The sequence below is a fragment of the Heloderma suspectum genome, chromosome 4 (genome assembly GCF_057233095.1).
Source record: "Heloderma suspectum isolate Gila_16-S chromosome 4, 16-S_ref, whole genome shotgun sequence".
Taxonomy (NCBI): Eukaryota; Metazoa; Chordata; class Lepidosauria; order Squamata; family Helodermatidae; genus Heloderma; species Heloderma suspectum.
The window spans coordinates 80,058,075-80,079,009 of record NC_139461.1 but is presented as its reverse complement, the minus strand read 5'-3'; the positions used below and the strand labels follow the sequence as shown (position 1 = coordinate 80,079,009).

At 42.1% G+C, this 20,935-nt stretch overlaps 1 protein-coding gene across 5 annotated transcripts in view; it reads right to left on the bottom strand.

Annotated features, from left to right (window-relative positions):
- The window catches only part of ROCK1 (Rho associated coiled-coil containing protein kinase 1), a 129,154-nt gene that overhangs the window by 18,879 nt on the left and 89,340 nt on the right, over positions 1-20,935 (bottom strand). For 3 of the 5 annotated variants that reach the window (XM_084849732.1, XM_084849734.1, XM_084849735.1), the window contains exons 20-28: positions 20,194-20,378; positions 18,450-18,519; positions 15,895-15,989; positions 9,281-9,446; positions 7,943-8,036; positions 7,622-7,710; positions 6,361-6,549; positions 4,370-4,535; positions 1,562-1,632 (exon numbers count right to left, since the gene is read on the bottom strand). In XM_084849732.1, the coding sequence (XP_084705858.1) occupies positions 1,562-1,632; positions 4,370-4,535; positions 6,361-6,549; positions 7,622-7,710; positions 7,943-8,036; positions 9,281-9,446; positions 15,895-15,989; positions 18,450-18,519; positions 20,194-20,378 (1,125 nt within the window). Of the gene's footprint in view, positions 1-1,561; positions 1,633-4,369; positions 4,536-6,360; positions 6,550-7,621; positions 7,714-7,942; positions 8,037-9,280; positions 9,447-15,894; positions 15,990-18,449; positions 18,520-20,193; positions 20,379-20,935 lie in introns of all 5 variants that reach the window. The other 2 variants (XM_084849731.1, XM_084849733.1) reach the window with 1 other exon arrangement.

Here is a 20,935-nt window from a genome sequence, read left to right as displayed (position 1 = left end):
AACATAACGTTTCTCACTGAGGCCAAAAAGTTCTACCTTTGACTCGTCTATCCAGAGAACGTTGTTCCAGAAGTCTTGGGGATCATCTATGTGATCTTAAGCAAACTTCAGATGGGCAGCAATATTCTTTTTAAAGAGGAGTAGTTTCCTCTGGAAATCCAGAGTATGGTACGTTCTTGGAGAGATTTTGGTAGGATGACCGCTCCTGGGTAGAATGACTGTGAACCTTCTCCATTTGTAGCCTATCTGACTGACAGTAGATTGGTGGAGCCCCAAATCCTTAGAAATGGGTTTGTAACCCTTTCTAGACTGATGAGCAGCAATAAATGCTTTTCTGTGGTCCTCAGAGATGTCTTTTGATTGTGGCATGATGTATTTTCACACAACAATATGGCGAAGACCAAACTCACAAAATTTCTGATCCTTTTATATGGTGGGGCCTCCCAAATTCACCCTGAAGATCTACCTAATTACTTAAACACCTGATTCTAATTATTCCCCTTAACTGAGCTGATGAAACCAGAGGTTCACTTACTTTTGTACATACCCTGACTCGTAAGTACTTATTGTTTGACTAATTATACATCGTTTTATTTCACAAGGCATGGAACTGGGTAATATAAACCCTACTGGATATTTAGAAAGGCACTGGTTTTGATTCACAAAGGCTATCATGGTAAAACTATGGAATTTCTGTAGTTACCATTCAGGTTCACAAACTTTTTCTCACCACTGTAGGTTCAAATCCCCAAGCCGTGAAGCTCACTGGCTGAACTTCAGCCAGTCACACCCTCTCTGCCTAACCTACCTCACAGGGTTGTTGTGAGGAAAAAGTAGGGGAGGAGAATCATGTGTGCCACCTTGAGCTCCTTGGAAGAAAGGCAGGATATGATAATGATAATAAAAATGATGATGAATAATGAACAACAACAACAACAACAACAACAATATAGGACAAAACACAATGAAGTGTATGAACTGATTTCTACTCAGTTTAATCACTAAAAGATTTGATTATATTTCTTTTTATGTATTACTAGTGAGCGTAATCAGCTTCACACTAGTTAGAATAGCAATGTGCAAATATTTTGACATCTGTCCTAAAGATTTTTTTAAAGCTTTACATAAATATGTAGATAGAAGCCATGAAGAATAAATGATTTGGATTTTTAAACACTATAAATGCTTTCACTTAATAAATGTTTTTTGTGTTTATTTTTACGTTTTACAGAAATGGTAACATTTCAATCCTAGTAAGTACCAAATATTCTCCATTTCTGTCTTAGATGTAAGTTGTGATTCATTTATATCCCACCATTTTTCCTCTTGCAAGGAACCTTACATTATCCTCCTCCTCTCCATTTTATCCTCACAACAACAACCCTGTGAGGTAGGTTGGGCTGAGAGTCTGTGACAGGACCGAAGTCACCCAGTGAGCTTCCATGGCCGAGTGGGGACTAGAACCCGTATCTCCCGGCTCCCAGTCCAACACTCTCACCACTACACCACACTGGCTCTCTATTTGGCTTATGCTTCAGCAGAAAATAGAATTCTTATATACCTGCTTTTTCCATCCATGACGTTTTATGTTTCCTTTGTTTGGTATTGAAAGCCATCCCTCCATTCTAGACTCTATGTAAAAAACATATATGTAAAAAACAACACATATTAAGCAACATTTTAATCACAGATAAGTACAAGAGAAAAGAATGTAACTTTCATGCAGGCATTAGACCGATAAAGCAGGAAGAAAAGGCACAGCTACACAAAAATAGGATTGAAGCATTTTTCATGCTTAGTCACTAATTCATTCACCATGGCAATACAACTATTGCAGGATGAATGGCAAAGAATTTTACAAGGGAAACATCTAATACTGTTTCAATGGAAATGTTTTGAAACAGCCAGACAGAACTTTGGCCTGCAAATTGTGTTGCAGCATATTTAGTACTAAGATTTTTAAAAATATAACTGTAATTTAACATTGGGGGAGAGGCAGATGAATTACTCTGCATAACAATATAGAAACTGAAAGCCACAGTTCACAAGAAACAATGAAAGCAGGAGGGCAAGCAAAAAGTACCCACTTGTCCCATTACTCACAGAAGATAAGAACAGAAGAGAAATAAATAAGGAATGCAGGAAGAATCAGCTAGATATAAAGAATAAGAGAGAAGGAGTTTATTCAGTTTTCAAGAGACAGTTTGTGAATCTATGATAAGGTTCCTACATAATCACTGGAAGGACAGAGTTTATCCACATGCTTCTAAAAATAATCCATGTTTACAACACCAAATTTCATTACACTTAACTACTAGCTGATCAGATTCTTGAATCTGACTTTGAAAAAAACCTTGCCACATATATCCTACATTCAAGTTACTGTTTCAGAATAACGAGCTAACTAAAAACAACAACAACAACAACAACAACAACAACAACACACCAGTGGCTCCAACCAGAATGAATCATGTGTATGTAAAACAGATATACGTAAAACCAATAAACCTTTACATTTCTTGGATTTATCCAGGCTTTTTAACTGTCCTCCAGTATTACCTTCATAGTATGCTCTACAATGGATTTCAGACTCTAAAGAAGCAGCCAGTTGCTGCTTTGAAGTCTGCAATCCACTGTAGCGCATACTATGAAGATAACCAATTTGGTGGAGGAATGAGAGGACATCACTTGTGCACACATCTCCCATGCCATACTGCTCAGTCTCTAAAACTGTAATCCTGAATGCACGCTCCTGGGAGTAAGCACCATTGAACTGAAGGGGCCTTATTTTTGAGTAAACATGCACAGGATAACAGTACTATTTAAAAGTTATCGTTAACAACAGATGGTGCAATCCTATGGGGATAGTTGGCCACCTCCAAACTTGGAAATGGCCGACTATCCAATGCAGGCGGGTGGAGCACAGAGGGGATTCTCTCCTTTGCGTTCTGGCCACCCTGGATTTGTTTGGGGGGGACGGGACAGGACGCATAGGAAGTGTCACAATGATGCTTCCATGGGAATGCCCCCTTTTCGCCTGCTCCACGCTGCTCTTATGAGTGCGGAGCCAGGGATGAACCATGCTGCCTACAAGGGGGCGGGGCATGAGGTTTCTGGGAACTGAGCTTGGAGCCCTGGCTCTGAGTTCAGTTCCCAGAAACCGAAAAAAACTATGGCTGTCTAGACGCTGTCTAGCTGCCATAGGATTGCACCCTTATTCTTCCTAACCTTTGACCTAAGGGTCATTAACATAGTTGTTTATTATACTGGGTTCCCTGGCTGATAGTCTTCCATCTGTGGTGGCTCAAGTATAGGTTCATGGCTTTAACAGATGGTAGGTTCAAGAGAGTAGAGATGCACAATCTGGCCAGACAGTGAGTGACATGGACATGAGCAAGAGAATGGTTATATTTTGAAACTTAAATGGGTTTAAACTTTTCCATCACATTACAACTTTTAATATGAAGTTATAATCAAAGTATTGTTTTCCTACCTATTCTATCCTCCTCATTCCAACTTCCTGTACAATTTATGGGCAGCATAAACTACCTCCAGCGCAATGTCAATAGTGTTAGCTGGGGTACTTAGTTGGCTATCAACCAACTAAGGAATTATTAGATGATTAATCCCTTTGTAATCCATTCCACTGTTAAATTAAAAATGTAAATAAAGTTGCGTATAGCTACAACATCAACATAGGTTCTTTTTTGTGCTATTGAAGGATAAAATCTACCAGCTATTATTAGAAGGAAAGGCTACATTTAATTTTTTTTGTTTGTTTCCTATTATACTAATACTTAAATACTAAAACTAAAGAAGCCTCAAAAATAGTATGGGTTTAAATACCTTTAAATGTAACCTATTAATAAGTTAAAAGGCAGAAAAATTAACAGTCCTAGTTTAAAAGTACAAAACAATAGCTGAGATGCACAGCATTAATTCTGTTATCAATGATTAGAACATTATTCAAACGGAAATATCAATTGTTTATGAAGGTCAACAGGAGTTCCAGTGTTATTTACATTCATATATAATCTATGGTAAATCTTCACTAACAAAACAGTGATGACAAGTGCAGAGGTCAGACTTTTCCATTCACTATATAAAAAGGTAATGAACTGTATACTAAGAGGGATTATCTAACTGGGAGTTCAAGCTTTCACATTTTCTCTGTACAGAGAGATATGCATGGGATTCCATATCCTGCTTTTGGGATAAAAATCTTAAAGCTGCATTATTTTCTATCCACATTTATCATAAAAAATATAAAATAATAAAGACCAATTTTTTTTTTATTTAGACAAGGTGACAATTTGTCTTGATACAGAAGTAAAGCCTGAAGAACAAGATACAGCAGTGAGCCTCTTACCTATAACATTTCCATCAGTTTCATCTGGCTGAAGGCTGGTAACACTAGTAGAGTCCATGCCTTGTTGTAGGTCCAAAATTTGTCTGCGCAGTTGTTCTATATCACTCTCCTTACTATCCAGCTGCATCTGAAGTTCATTCTTACATGTAGACTCATCCACAATTTGCTGCATTCAGAAGAAAATATGAGGAAAGAGTCTTCCAGTATTTATGTCAATCAATTTAGCAATATGAGGCAGTAAAATTAATATTCATACCGTATGAAAATAAAACTAATTATTTGCAGAACTATGACCAGAAATTGGAGAAAGATACATTCATTATAAAATATTAAATAATTTAAATACTATTTATTTTATTTTTATTTATTTCATTTCTATACCACCCAATAACCGAAGCTCTCTGGGCGGTTCACATTACTAAGCATAATTCCTTTTAATTACACAAGCCAGAAAGGGAGATTTTGTCCTGGGATCTCCATCATGGTGTCCCCGGACACCCCAACACCCCCAGAGGCCTGCCATGTTGTCTGCCAGGATATCTGCTCCCCTCCGCACTAAATTACACACAAAATCCAATGCAAATGATATCCCTGTGGAGCTCCTCCAAGACATTTCTTCCTAGGCTTTTGCTGCACATGCCTACTTCCATTCTGACTGGACAGCAGCAGGCCTTTGGATTGGTTGGAAGGGAGAGGGAAGGACCAGTGGTGGCTCAGCTCTGCCTGAGCTGAGCCAGTGCATTGGTGAGGTGAAGGAGGAAAGGTAGGACAGAAAATGGTGTGGATACAGCTTCGGGAAGAACTGAAAAGAGAGCAGGAGGGGTCGAAGGGAAAATGGCAGGAAAAGGAAAGCCAGAGTCGAGGAGGAGGGCAGGAAACCAGGGCTAATGGGGCTCAAAAGACAAATGAGGCCATGAGAGGGAGGACAGAGGGGGGGGTGGGGGGTGTTGGATAAATGGGATACATATGTGTGGATGGATATAGCACAGGGTGAAAGTATGAGAGAGAAATAGTTCTGGGGGTTTAATCCTGAAAAACCAGAGAGAGAGGTATTGAAGGAATTTACAGGTGATTTGGAGAAATTAATTGGCTTGTATTCTGGGTGCTCTGTTGGAGCAGAAAACTATGATATCAAAAAGAGGCTTTGTATTGTGGGGCTTAGATCCCAACTCTGCCTTGTACTCAGTTTCTTGAATAAGTTGCTTGTTCTTCATGACTACATTTCTTCAGCAAGTTTTGCCTCACCAGTTTGTATTCTTTGAAAGGAAGTGGTTTTGTGTTCTGTGGTTCAGACCCGAGCTCTGCCTTACGCCCAGTTACTTGGGCAAGTTACTTATCCTTTGTGACTAGTCAGGCCCTTGGGGCATCCATTTTGTGATGGTGCCCATGATAGTTTCTCAAATTTTCAAATGTCCCCATGGGTCCCAAATGGTAGGAATCTCCGGGAGCATCCTACACTCAAGCTGGAATTGCAAAGGCTTAGAAAAGGATCCAACAGAACAATATGGAAGGTACATTAAAAAAAAAACTCCACATCAAATGGGATTGAAAAGGAAGGGGCTATCTCACTACTCATATGCAGAAAGGAGATTCACCAGATAAGACAAAAATCTTCCTTAGTCCAGTTATGCATACAGGGACATTCGGCCTGCGGTCAGATCTAATGATCTGGAAGTGGAACTTACAAAAACCATGAGTAGACCAAACAAATTCTGATGTCTTTCGTGAACCTACTAGTTATGTACTCTGTAGTGCCTAGCAGGTGCATCAGTATTCAAGGGGCATGTTCGCATGACCCCTTCATACCTCACCTGGGTTATCTGAATACTCCTTTAGCTACATAATATAGTTCAACTGCAATGGTTTGAAGACAGACAGGTTGAACCTTTAACACATATTAATTCTGAAATGGAAGCTAGCTTTTAAGAATACCACCAGTGAATGTATATGATATGATCATATAGAAACAAAATAAAACAAAAATGTCTTACCGCTTGCATCTCATTAACCTCCTTCTGGTATTTTATTACCATCTGATTAAATTTCTCCTTTTCTTGGTTAAGTTCCAATTGTAATTTTCGGTTTTCCTTCTCTTTTTTCTTGAAATCTTGCATGTTTACTTTTTTTCTATCTAGTTTAAAATCTTTTCGATTCATAATCTCAGCCAATTTGTTGACAGCCTATGGTATATTAAACAAATATGACCAAATCTGAATAGACATTAAAGCGCTTCACACAATTGTGCTGCGATAGTGGCAATTAAGCACCGAAGAGTTCTATTTTTCACAACTCAAGTAAAAAGTAGATAATAATTTACCACTGGAATACCTTGTTAAAGATACCACATATACAATGCCGTTTTGTTCCACTGACAACACAACAGACAATGAATAACTTTTAGAGGTTATTTACATACTGTATATCCCCTTGGAAATTATTGCAACTATTAACAACTTCCGATACTTCTTTACAAAGCAAAAAATTCACAAAGCATGATCAACGAATGAAATAATTATATGGATCTCATACTGTACCATGAACACAATTTTTGGGGTAAGTGAATCATCATCAGATATGTAAGAAAAGTACTATTACAAGCCTGAATCTGTGCTAATTTAAAACTCATAAACATATGAACCTGCTTTATACTAAACTAGATCACTGGTCCATCTAGCCCAGCATGATCTACTCTAGCAGCACTTCCCAGCCCTGCTACTGGAGATACTTTCACTGGGGTTGGAAGTTGCAGATCAGTCCTGCAGGAGTTGAGCACTAAAGCACATGTTTTACCTTGCCATGAACTGGCTAACCATATGCTCCACTTTGGACTGCGTTTTTTTTTGGCAAAACTCTGCAAAAGAAGGGCTCATGATCTATTGAGGTACTATATGCCTGGTACTGAAATGCACATATATTTGATATTTTATGTTTATATTATTTTATTGTGAATGTTACCATATGTTTATAATTTTTATATTTTGGAAGCAAATTTAAGCTTCTTAAGAAAGTAGTATATAAATGATCAAATCAAAGCTTTCAAGAAATCACTTTGTGGGATCAAAGCTAAGAGGAACGGAGAAAGGGTTGCATATTGCTGGTCTAACGTCATAATCAGAATTTTTTCCTCCACTGTAATAATAACCTTAGTATGAAAAGGAACTTCAACAAGAAAACACAGTTACATACATAAAGACTGATGCACTGTATTCTGAAGGAAGACTTCAACATAGCATCAGAAGAAAATATAAATACCTGTGTTTTAAGGGTCCTTTCAGTGCTCAGATTCTTTTCATACTGCATTTTAAGGATGTTGATTTCCTCTTCTTTCTTCAATTTATAGTCTGCTGGAAAAAAAAAAGAACTAAGTGTGGCATTTTATGACATCAAAATCAACTACACACTGTGTGATTTCCTTCATTTAACAAATATTCATTATTTAATCAAAACAACACAACCACAGGGTGGTGCCACTATATATTTGATCTAGAATGTGGCATTTCTAGTATTATATACACTATTTTAAAGGCTTCAGATATCTTTCATAAAATCACTAATACTGAAAACATGACATACCTTCTTCCAGTTTCTTAATATTTTCATTTAGCTCAGAATTTTCTTTTGTTAGAAATGCCACATCTTTGGTTAATGTATTATTTGTTTCTTCAAGCTAAGCAAAACAAAAAAACACATTTTGTTAAACCATTGACATTAATAAGTTTTCATTAAGTATCTGAGTATACATGAAATATTAGTTTGAAGCTATCTGTTCTTGACAGATTTCCTAAAATGTATGTGCCGGGTAAGTGGTGGCGGTCCGTGATGGGTGTCCTGGAGGCTGAGCTGGAGGGAGTCTGCTGGACTCCACCCCTCTCTCAGACTCCCCTTACATCCCTACTATAAAGCCTTACATGGCTTGGGACCGCAATACCTGACGGAGCTCCTCTCCAAACATGAACCTACCCTTACTCTATGCTTGGCATCTAAGGTCTGCCTCTGGGTGCCTCCTCCAAGAGAGGCTCAGAAGGCGGCAACAAGGGAGACGGGCCTTCTCAGTGGTGGCCCCCCAACTGTGGAATGATCTCCCCAATGAGGTCTGTGTACCACCAACATTGTTATCTTTTCGGTGCCAGGTTAAGACCTATCTCTTTTCTCAGGCATTTGGCAGCATATGATGAGTTTTTAATCAGTCCTAGATCTGTCTTATGGTTATGGTTGATTGCTCACAGTTGTTTTTAGATATATGTTGTCTCTGTGTATATTGTTTGTTCGTGTGTGTTTTATGTAAATGGTTTTTAAACTTTGTATACTGTATTTTAATTTTTTTTAATCTTTGTAAACCACCCAGAAAGCTTTGGCTATGGGGTGGTACAGAAATGCAATAAAGCATCATCATCATCTCCTCCTCCTCCTCTACTGTGGCTCTGAAATACGGAATAGGCAGACTCAACCATCTGGCCAATACCCATTTATTGTCCCAGAATTTTTAATCTATTTTTACATTTTAGATTAGTTTCTGTGCTGTACCAGGCATACCCAATGTACATTTTATGATGTATTCCCCCCGCAAAAAAATAGTACTGGCTTTGGCAAATAAATTTGTTTTAAAACTGTCACACTAAATTCAATGATGTACAAAGCAAGGGAGCTCTGACACATGCGTGGAGATCCCCTACCCAGAACCACTTCTCCTATCATTTTATTGAAGAAACTAGTTTGCATGTGTATTTATGTGCATGCATCAGGTCTCTCCACTGAATCAGAGATTCCCATGTTTGTAAGAAATATCTGTGCACATCAGAGCAACATGCATCTCTATAATAATAGTATAAAACAGAAAACACAGGACTGGTAGATGTTGCTTACTCTACAAGATAATAAACTGAATTTAATATTTATCACAAAGTAACTTACCCGGCTTACAATATTGTCCTTATCAGCGATTTCTTGTTTGTTTCGTGATGCTACTTTCTTGCTCTCCTGAGTTAGTTCAAAATACTGCTCTTCAAGGAGAGCCCGGGCCAATTGCTCAGATTCAGCTTTTGTTTCAGCCAGATCTAACTGTGCAGCAAGAGTTTCTCTGCAACACAAAATTAATACTGTTTCCAGAGAAAAGGTGTTGTGTACTGTTTAGAGTGTTAGACTAGGAATGGGGAGATGCAAGTTCAGTTCCCCTCTCAGCCATGAAGCTCGCTAGGTGACCTTTGACCAGTCACTAGCTGCATTTCCACAAGACAGTAAGCCAGAATTCTGGAGAATCCTGGCTTATCAGTCACAAGCAAGTGTGCTGGTACACGATGCCCAATTGCTCCTGCTTGGTTCCTCCCACCAGCAGGAGTGGCTTCAGTAAACAGGATCTCACCAGCAAGAAAAAGCTTAGCACCGCGTCTGAGCCAAACGCCTGGCCTTGTCTTTTCCAAACAATCTAGGAATTGTAAGCCACCTTCAGAGACTGCTTTCAGACTCTGGTTTGTTAGGGGAGAGACAAATCAGGAGTTCCTGGTAACTGAAGCTGCTCCCACTGGCAGAAGAAGTCAAGTGGCAGCAACTGCACACTGTGCACCAGCTTGCTTGCTTGTGAATAAGCCACGTTTTTCTGGAATTCTGGCTTATTGTTTTGTATGACCACAGCCAGTATCTGTCAGCTTAACCTACCATGCAGGGTTGCTGGGAAAGGGGGGGGGGTAACGTTTGCTGCCTTGAGCTCCTTAGAAGAATAGTAGGATATAAATGAAATAGACAACAGAACTGTTTCCCAAACAAAATCTGAGTCCATTACGCCTTTTTAATTAAGCCATATTGCAAAAACTAAATCTGGGTCCAATCCTATATATGTATGTATGTATCTTTCTATTTATCTGCTTGTAAGAGACATGAAACAGAAATCCCTCCACAATTCGAGAAGGGCTGGCAAAGTATTCAAAAAGCTAAGGGGGTCTGCTACCTTCTTCTATATCGTGGGATGGAATCTATTTCTGCTAGAAATATGGCTGTGGTCTCATTTCTTCCACTATTAGTCTCTACAGTCTATATATTGAGCATCCCATGTATACATACTTTCTTATGTCTGACACCATTCTGTCTTTCAGACATGTTTTAAAAACCGCAGTCAGTTACTCTGCCGTATAGGAATTCATTATATTTAAAAGGTTTTATTTTGCTTTTGCTAATATTTTGCAAGCATGCATTTTAACATAACGTCAAAAGCCCAGATTGCTTACCTGTAACTAGTTCTTCGAGTGATCATCTGTGCACTCACACATATGGGTTATATGTGTGTGTAGAATAGTCATTTGGAACATTCTAGAACTAAATAGAGCTTTAAGTGGGAGCCCCACCACCTCCCCTGTGCACGCTCCAGGCATGGCTCCCACTTGTCTCTCAGTTCTGAGTCCGTCACAGCAGAGGAAAAAATGAAAAGGCAAAGCATCGAAGCGAGGATGAGGGTGGATTGTGTGAATGTACAGATGACCACTTGAAGAACTACAGTTACAAGTAAGCAACCTGTTCTTCTTCTTTGTGGTCTCTGTGATCCACACATATGGGTGACTAAAAAGCAATAAGACTTACTGGAGGAGGGAGATGTCACGCCAGGATTGAAGAAAGAACTGCTCTACTGAAGGTTGCATCATTTAGAGCTCTGATATTGAGACGGTAGTGTCAAATAAATGTCGGCTGAGCCCATGTTGCCACATTACAGAGTTGCAGGAGTGAGTTACCTCTGAAAAAAGCAGCAGAGGAAGCCACGGCCCTTGTAGAGTGACACCTTACTTGCAGGGGGGCAGGGAGGCATGCCAATTGATAGGCGAGAAGTATAGTGGAGACCATCCATTTAGCGAGGGGCTATGAAGGCACCGGAAAACACCTTTTTGGGTCCGGAGTGACAGATAAAGAGACGGGTGGTTTTCTGAAAGGAGGACGTTCTAGAAATGTAGAACAACAGTGCCCTCTGAATGTCCAGAGAATGAAGTTTCACCTCCATAGGGAAGGTAGGTTAAGGAAGGAACACTGGTAATACAATATCCTGAGTCAGGTGGAATTGAGGGACAACCTTTGGAAAAACGGAGCAATCGGTTCGTAGGACTACCTTATCCTTGTGGAAGACGGCTGATCATGGCTGAAGGCACACAACTTGAGGAATGACTGATCGTGGAAGGGCACACAATTCACTTGCTCTACACACTGATGTGATAGCAACAAGGAAAACTTAAGAGCGGTGTATGAGGTTTGGGCTAAGTAGGCTGTGTTGAACTTAAGATTCCTGTGGTGGGTGTTGTTCAAATTTGATTACATAGCTTTGGGTGATGATGGAAACTACCCATTTGTCCGTAGTAACGGACCTCCAAGCCAGGACGAAAGTTTTGAGTCTGTTTTGATGAGTCCAGGTGGACTCTGTCATAAGAGTCAACTAGGCGCTGTTTAGTTTGATCTGGGTTTTACCACAGGCGGACTGGTAGTATTTGCTTTGAAAGGGCCGCTCTTATTGAGGGGAGGAAACGATCCCTGTTTGGAAGTCTTGTTCAAGCCCAAATCGGGTTGGCGATGAGGTGGCCACTGATGCTACCAATATGGGCATGACTGCACAGTAGCAGCTACAAAAGATTGGGAACCAACTCCCATTTTTCAGGCAGAGGTTTTCATTTTATGAACGTGTTCGAGAGTGTCTCCCGTGGATGTACTGAACAGGCCTTCACCGTTGAACAGAAGGTCTTCTATTTTGAACCTGGTTTCTTGATGAAGGCTTGAAGTGCGAAGCCACATGTGTCATCAGAGGGAAATGGTGGTTGCCATTGTCTTAGAGCCATAATCTTAATTTCTTGGCCCACTAATCTGTGGGCCTCTTTTTGGAAAGTCATAGCTAGCTTTTTAGCATCATCTGAAAGACTGTGAAAGAAGGTGGCTGCCTTCTCCCAAAGGAATTATTGATATGCTGCCATACAAGCTTCATAATTAGCTACTCAGAGACAATGCCACAGAGGAGTAAATTCTGTGACTGATGGTGTCTAGTTTCCTTCCCTCCAAGTCTACAGGGGCTGAATGAGATTTGTGTTTTGTTTTTGACTGAGGCGCTTCCACTATGATAGAGTTCAGCATAGGATGCTTAAAGAGGAAAGACCAATAGTCTTCCTGGACTCTATAGAGAGTCTCTATTTTCCTGGATGTGGGTGGGAGCGAGAAGGTTTCACTCAGGATTGTTTGATTACATGCAGGAGTGTAGGAAGCATCAGGATGGTGACTGGGGGTGCTAAATCAGGTTGCACTCTTTTGACTACTGGGTCCAAAACAGGAAGAGAGAAGACCTTAATTTCAAGCCCAAGGAATTTGGCCATCCTCAGGATCTGTTCTGCATAGGGTCTGATGTCATCTGATGAACACAGAGGATTCTGATCACCTACAACGGCATCCAGTGAGGAAGCTGATGCCTGGATCGAAGAGGTAGATGAGGAATCCAAGCAGTAGTCTTGAGCTGAGGAAGGTTCATTAGTCAGTGTTGAGTAAGCGAAGGCAATGATGGTTGAGTAAGTTGTACTGCCGGTGGCGACTACATAGCCGGTGGTGGGTCTGGGTAGTTTTTTCATGATGACATTAGAAATTAGCCAGAATGGGAGGGTGAAGCGAAAGCGGAAGGCTTAAAAAGTCTAGTACCGTAGTCTGTTCCAGAAGTTGGGATTTGGGAGGCTTCGGTACCATGTGAGAGGGTGGTGTACAGTCAGGAGTTGCTCTAGGTCGTTCCAAGTAAGAGGAACAAGAGCGGTGGCAGTGAGGGTAGTACCATGGATAGCCGGTATAGTCACATTGATAATGATGTCGCTTGGGTCATCATAATAGTAAGGAGGTGAGCTGTAGTAACAGAGGAGTCTGTGGCTTTCCCCTGGCATCATATCGATGGCAGAGAAAAACTCCAGGGAATGCCGAAGATGCCAGTGAGGCCCATCCGTATCGAGGGGACCTATACTTTCGTAGGGATGGATCCTGAGGTTCATAGTAGAGCTCCGGGGGGAAAATGTTCCTGGGAACCACATTCGGATACCAAACTAAGACAATGGATGTTGTCTGGAGAGCTGTGATCCTTTGGAGGATGTAACTTTTCAAGATTGGTGTCGGTGGTTGCATGGGTATCTGAGGTAGGGTTGGCAGAGAATTTCTCCACGAATCTTTGGGAGGCCGAGTGCTGACGCATTCGGCCCCCCGAAAGTGTTGGGGAAATTCTCCGCCGCCCCCCCCCCCCCCCCGGGATGGGACTTACCTTCGGCGAATGTCCCTCTCGGCGGCGGGTCCCGCCGGCCGGTCTCCCGACCGGCTGCCGCCGCCGCCATTGCAAAAAAAAAAAGTAAAGTAAAAAAAGCACACACACACCCGTGATAGGCTACGTAACGATTTACGTAGCTTATCTAGGGATGGCGGAGAATTTCTCCCCGAATCTTTGGGGGGCCGAGCACCAACGCATTCAGCCCCCCGAAATCGGCGGTGAAATTCTCCGCCCCCTCCCCCCCCCCGGGATGGGACTTACCTTTGGCGAATGTCCCTCCCGGCGGCGGGTCCCGGCGGCGGTTCGTTGGCTTTTTGGCAGAGGCGGCAGCCGGTCTTCCGACCGGCTGCCGCCACCGTCATTACAAAGTGTAAAAAACCCCTAAAACCCCGTGATAGGCTACGTAACGATTAACGTAGCCTATCACGGATAGATTTCCAAAGTCAGCCGTGATAGGCTACGTAAATCGTTATGTAGCCTATCATGGGTGACTTTGAAAAAGAAAAAAAAAGCGCGTATGCAAATGGCGGCGCCCATAGGCCGCCGCCATTTGTGTTCCTTATTTGGTCCCGGTAGTCTACGTAAAGATTTACGTAGACTACGGTGTAGTCTACATAAATCTTTACATAGACTACTGGGACCAAATAAGGAACGCAAATGGCGGCGCCCATAGGCCGCCGCCATTTGCGTACGCGCTTTTTTTTTTCCCCCCAAAGTCACCCGTGATAGGCTACATAACGATTAACGTAGCCTATCACGGCTGACTTTGGAAATCTAGCCGTGATAGACTACGTTAATCGTTACGTAGCCTATCACGGGGTTGTTGTTGTTGTTGTTGTTTTACACTTTGTTTCGCGGCTGGGGAGACGGGGCGCTTCTCCCCGGCCTGAATTTCGGCTGGGCGAGGCGGGAAGCCTCCCCCCCCCGGACTGAATTTCGGCCGGGCAAGGCAGGACGGCTCCCCTCCCTCGCCTAAACTTCGGGGGGAGAAGCGAAGCGCCTCCCCCCCACCGCGAAGCACCCCTGCGAAAAGGTAAGTGACTTTCGTACATCCCTAGTCTGAGGTGCCAATATGGCCAATGGTGGTTGGATTGGTGCCGGGACAAGCTCAGGTTCAATATCAGATTCAACCCAACGAGCCATCTTTTTCTTTTCTGTCCTGGGGCCCAAGGATTAGCAGGTCGTTTATTCTGGGATTTGGTCTGTTTGACCTGCTCGGTATCAACCATTGGTGCCGAAGGGCCAGTCTCAACCTGTTGGTCCAGGGGAACTGCTGAAGGACTCGGTACTGGACATGCTGGGGTTCCCGATATCGGGAACAATTGCCCTGAGGTGCTCTCCATGATACTGTGCATTGAGAGAATTTGCGAGAGGGCCAGAGAAGGATTCTTGCAAATGACAGCTGGTCGGTTAAGAGCGGCCGAGTCTGCCACCTTGAGGGCTTGCTCCCAAAGTAAGGCATGGACGTATGCTGTTCTGTTTCTCCTGGCCTGCTTAGTAAAGGCTCTGCAGTGACTGCAGGAATCCATGTCGTGTGCCTCTCCGAGGCAAAGGAGGCAGTCGGAATGCCATCGGTGAGCAGTATTTTCCCGCCACCCGGGTGCACTTTCTGAAGAAGGCTTTGGAGGTCATACACCCCTGAGGGGTGGAATGATGGGGAGAAAACTCAGAGAGTATAGAACAGAGAGAAAAGAAAGAGGGAGAGAAAAAGGGAAGGCTCTGTTTAGCATCCTAGAGGGACAAATGATTTGAGCGGGGGTGGGGGGATTGCCATGAGGAAAAAGAATGTTCTAAATGCTGCCAGTCACTGCGGTGGATGAAAGGGAACTGAGAAGCAAGAGGGAGCCATGCCCACAGGAGGTGGGCAGTCTCCCCCCCTAACCTTCTGTTTAGCTCTAGAACGTTACAAATGACTGTTCTGTGCAGGCGCATAACCCAAATGTGTGAGTCACAGAGACCACAAGGAAGAACACTGGGTTACATCCAATGTTAGTCCTATTTAGAGTAGACCTGCTGAAATGAATGTGACTTAAATTAGATTAATATTGGATTCAACCCATTAGTTTCTTCTAATTTAAGGAGTTTATTTGTTCTGCTAAAAATATAGAACACAGTCCCAAAGTTATGCACATTTAAGTCCCTTTGGTTTCCAAGATAGATAGATAGATAGATAGATAGATAGATAGATAGATAGATAGATAGATTTTACTCTCAGTGAAATCAGTGGGGCCTACAAGTGCTTAACTCTCAAGGGACTGTGCCCATAAAACTGACTTACTTTTCATTTTGTAATTCTTGTATTTTTTTCTGTGTTTCTTTATTCTTTTCCTCAATTTCTTCTTTTAGTTCTTTAACCTGAGTTTTGTAAAGTGTCTGTGAATAAAACAAAGAAGTCATATTGTTTTCAAAAATGTCTAATTGTTTAGACATTCTTTGTTGCAGCACATACATTTGCATATGTAATGAAAATAATGGCATGGTGTCTCTGACATGAAGTACATTCTACAGTTAATTATTATTTATTTCTAACATTTACAGGTTTAGGCAATCTCTCAAAGTGGTTTACAAATATGATTAAAACAAAACATCAATTAAATATATTGTATAATAAAGCAAGCTACAGAGAGAACGTCTATAAAAGCCAGATAATTCTTTTTCCCCAGAAGCAAATTCCCCACACTCCTGCACTGGTACCCATTTTTCCAACTGGGAGGATGGATTGAGCAATGCCATCAGCCCTGGGTGGCCTCACCAGTCATGTGCTGATTGGCAGGAAAGGCAGCAACCAGGAGCGGGTCAGAGTGGAAACTGTGCTGCTGCGTTGATAAGTTGTGATGAGTGGTGAGAGACAAGTGGAAAAAGGAGGAAGGTATCCAAGGGACGGAACCAAATGGATCCTGACAGTAAGCAGACTGACAGGTGGAAGTTCACGGATAATTCAAGACAATAATTACTTAGATAAGGACCCCTTCCCTGAAGAGAGATCGCCTTAGAGATAATTACTGGTAAGCCAAAGCCCACATGCCAGTCTTACCAGGATAGGCTTTTAGGCACCAAAACACAAAGTTCAGGCACACCCCTGAGCCCCAAACTGGTGTAGATGCCCAATCAGGCATATGGGCAGGTCCATGTTGGCCTCATATGCTGACACAGATAGGTCTATGAATGTGCATCTACTTAGGGAAGATTCTGGAGGAGAAGTACATACATATCTTCTCTATATTTCCCCTATAAACTGTAGGCTGGGGGAAGAGGGGAAGAGAGGCAGACTCCAACAATATCAATTTATTTATTTATTTATTTATTTCATTTCTATACCGCCCAATAGCCGAAGCTCTCTGGGCGGTTCACAGAAATTAAAACCAAACAACACACAATAAAACAATTTAAAATATATAGAACATTAAAACCACAATCAAGGAAAGGAAGAAGGATTAAGCTGAGAAAAAGTGGGTGAGATGGATTTCTGAGTAGACCATTTTCATAGTGGTGTTGTTTTCTGCCAAGCAACAACATTGTTTTTAGAGGGGTAGGGCTGTCCACCTACCTAGATAATCAAGCAGAAGACCCTAAGTACTTCAATACAGTAGGGAAGGTTTGCAGGCTGTCTGTGATGGAAGTTACTATCTTTTATGATGAACAATTCCAGCTTCAATTTGCCAACAATCCTTGGGCCAGATGGGATAGGAAGTATAATGAACTTGGTTTGAGCTAGTGGTCCACCGAAAGTGAGACTTCTTTCAGAGGGCTTGTTGAGAGTTAAAATTCATACTTTCTTTTTAGAGGGCAGTACAAATTTACACATGACTGCACTGCCAATTTGGAACCATATTCAGGGGTCCCATACCCTTAAAACATGAGGATCTCACAGTCCAGCCCACATGGGCCATATTATCAGTGACTCCCATTTGTCACCACCACCCCACACCCAGAAGGGAGGTGGCCAGCTCCTCAGCCTTAGCAGCCAAATGCATCTCTTGGCATGCAAGTAGGTTCCCTCAGTGAACAATACAATACATCCAAAATTGTGCTCAAAGTGTGATGTAGTCTTTGAACACAGATTTCAAATGGTTAGGGCACAGTGGAATGCAGGGTGCCATTTCATGGAAGGGAACATGGACATTGTCTTGGCACAGGAAAAGATGGAGGAAGGGCTATGGCTCAGTGGTAGAGCACATGCTTGCATGCCACAGAATCCAGGTTCAATCCCAGGCATGTCCACATAGAGCAGTGAAAACTCTTGCCTGAAACCCTGGAGAGCTGCTGCCAGTCATTGTCGACCATACTGGGCAAGATGGACCAAGGGTCTGACTCCATATAAGGCAGCTGCTTATGCTCCTATGAGGGACCAGCCTGATGGCTTAACATCCTCGAAGGATCAAGCTAGACATGTTCATGCACCTCCTGTCTTCCTGGGGAAAACCTTAGTGCCTTTGGGGCTTTTGAAACAGACGCTTGGGTACAGTAAATGCAATATGTGGGAAATGCCAGGGAAACGCACTTCAGCTTAGCCTGCAAGTTAATTATTCCTAGGAGAGCATTCTGCATGCAGTTGGTTAAGGCCACCACACTGTAGTATTCTGTCTTAGTCTGCTTGTCAGCCAACTTTTATAATGGAAGTTATAGTCAATGATGTTGTGACCTGCTTGTACCCAAGCTTGCATGTGTTTGTCCTGTTCTTCACCAACCCCCCTTCTCCATTTCCCCCCACCCCCTTTCTGGGAACAAACATTATGTGAAACAAAAATAGAAAACCGCTACTATTAGGTTTAAGCAAGATTTTCATAACATTGTCATAAAAAACCCTTGTGTAATATTCAAGAAGCAGCTTACAGAAAAATACTGCTCAGCTTCTAGTTGATCTTGTAGTTCACGCATCTGGCCTTCATTCCCTCTGTACTGCCTTTGAGAGAAGAAAACAGATGAGTACTATAGAACACGAAAGGCCAGGTGCTAACTTACTGGCTGGTGAATTCCTACTCGCATAACCCTTCTCTCTCTCTCCCCACCTGCACCTTAGCTGTCCCTACACCGTCCTTCACCCTCTCCTTTCCCCCATCTTTGACACAGCATTTAAATCCCAGATACAAACTCAAACAAAATATTTCTCAACTCAGGGAATTCAGCTGTGAATTTTCAGGTGCTGGGTAAGCAAACAATTTAACATCTAAGTCAGGGGTGAGGAACCTTTTTTCTGTTGAGAGCCACATTCTCTCAGAGATAATTTGCCAGAGGCTGTATGCTAGTGGCGGGCAGTGTCAAGGGCTCCTTGGAGGTCTCTCTCTGTCTAAACCAGTAGCCAAGTCCAGACACAGACAAAGGAATTCCTTTCAAAGCTTTATTCTTCTTTTACAACTTAACAACTATACCGATTGCAGCTAGATCTGAGCAGCACAGTACCTATGCCCTAAGTTGGAACAGTTGGTCCCCGTTTGAAAGGGAATTACTGGCAGACCCCTGAACTTAAGGACTAGGGAGAGTCCCTCCCCTTTTCCCTTGGATCCTCTGGGCGCAGCCGTTGTTTGAGCGCCAACCTGGCACTTCGCCTCCTTTCCGCACCCTCCATCTGGCGCCGCTCTCTGCATCTGCGTCGCACATCCACCAAGTCTGCTATCTGTGCTTGGTCACTCCCTGGACTGCTAACTAAACTAGGAATGCTGGTGGGAGGAATCTCCGTCAGCTGTTGGTCCTGGGAAAGAGGAGCGCTCTCCTCTCCCAGGAGCGACTGCTCTTCCTCAGAATCAGAACTACTCTGGGATTCTATGGGCTCAGTGTCCACCCTGACAGGTAGGGCCAAAGCCAGTGATTGACAGGGCAAGAACCAAAGGTCAATGGGGCCACCGCCTTTTCTCTCTTTCTGACACCCCCATCCCTCCAGTGGGCTGCTAGAGGAGGGACAGATTACTCTTGCCAGAGGTCTGAACTGATCATTTGCAGAGGGCTTCTGAAATTACACCTCAGATTGCCTATGCCTCTTGTAAGGTGTGAACAAGATGAGACATTTATCCTTAGACAATTTAAACTTATAAAGGGCCATGTCCAATAGTGCCATTATGCCTCCACTAGTTCTGTTGTGCCCGTGGGACCCACAACTAGTACAACAGGAACTAGCACTTCCTACAGCAACCCCGGAAATGACTGGAAACACTTGTTTCCATAGGACAGGTCAGCTGTGGGTCCTGCTAGCACGTGGGAAGGAATGGATACTGCCCCAAGTGTCTTGCCCTTTTTAATTTAAGGCTCTATGTTTCCCAAAATGAGTATTAGTGGAAATTTGTTCTGATTAGCTCATTATACAGTAATTGTAGAGTTAAGAATGGTTCCTGCCTACAAGACTAGAAACAAATCTTCAGGGATCTATTTGTATACACCAAGTAATACAGAACGCACTTAAATCAGAGTCTATCACAGAGAGAGAACTATAAATGAGAATGACATTTCCATGAGGTCATATACATATTACTAAACAAATATATTTAGGAACTGAAATGTATGCATATTTTGTATACAGAAAAATACTCAATAATATTTATAGATCATGGGATAATGCAATTGATTTCAAATTCAGTTTACTTACTTAGCCAGTTGAGCCAACTCAAACTCTGCTAATCTCTTTGCTTCCAACAATGTGTTGATCTCCTGTTTTAGTTGCTTCTCAGAACCTTTTAAACTATCTGCTTCTATAGCGTGCATCTTCAGTTCATTCTGTGTCATCACTCTCCTATTTATCTCATGCTCCAGCTGAAGTGTCAGATTCTTAACCTAACCACACAATAAACAATTTTAGCAAAGAAACAGGCTTTTAGATTTCTAAAAAAAAAAATCATATATAAATTAAATAACACCATTTCCACATTAAAATATATACAATATTCAGGATAAAATTGTGGCTAGGATCCAAAGAGCTATTGATTCCTAGGTGGATTTTTGACTTTTTTTCTTTGAACAGCAGAACTCTATGCAATATTGAAAGCTGGTTTTTAAAAGATGTTCAGTTTTAAAAGCAGTTTGGCATGAGTTATTAGGGACTCCTGACTGAAACCCCTATCTGCAAACTTCCTTAATCATGCATAACTAGTTGTGTGGTTCTTTGGGTATGTACATGTAGAACAGCAACATAAAGAACGTCCTTAGAAAACAACCAATTTTTCTGTTCTAAAGCTTTCCATAGCTCAATGTAGCAAAAGGAAGAGCCAAGAAATTTAATAACAAGCCTTACATTCTCCTATGTCTTTCCAATTCTGCCAACATTGTATGCAAGAAAGCTTTCTGGCACAAATACATAGGATATAGAATTCAGATTGCAAGGATTTGAAAAA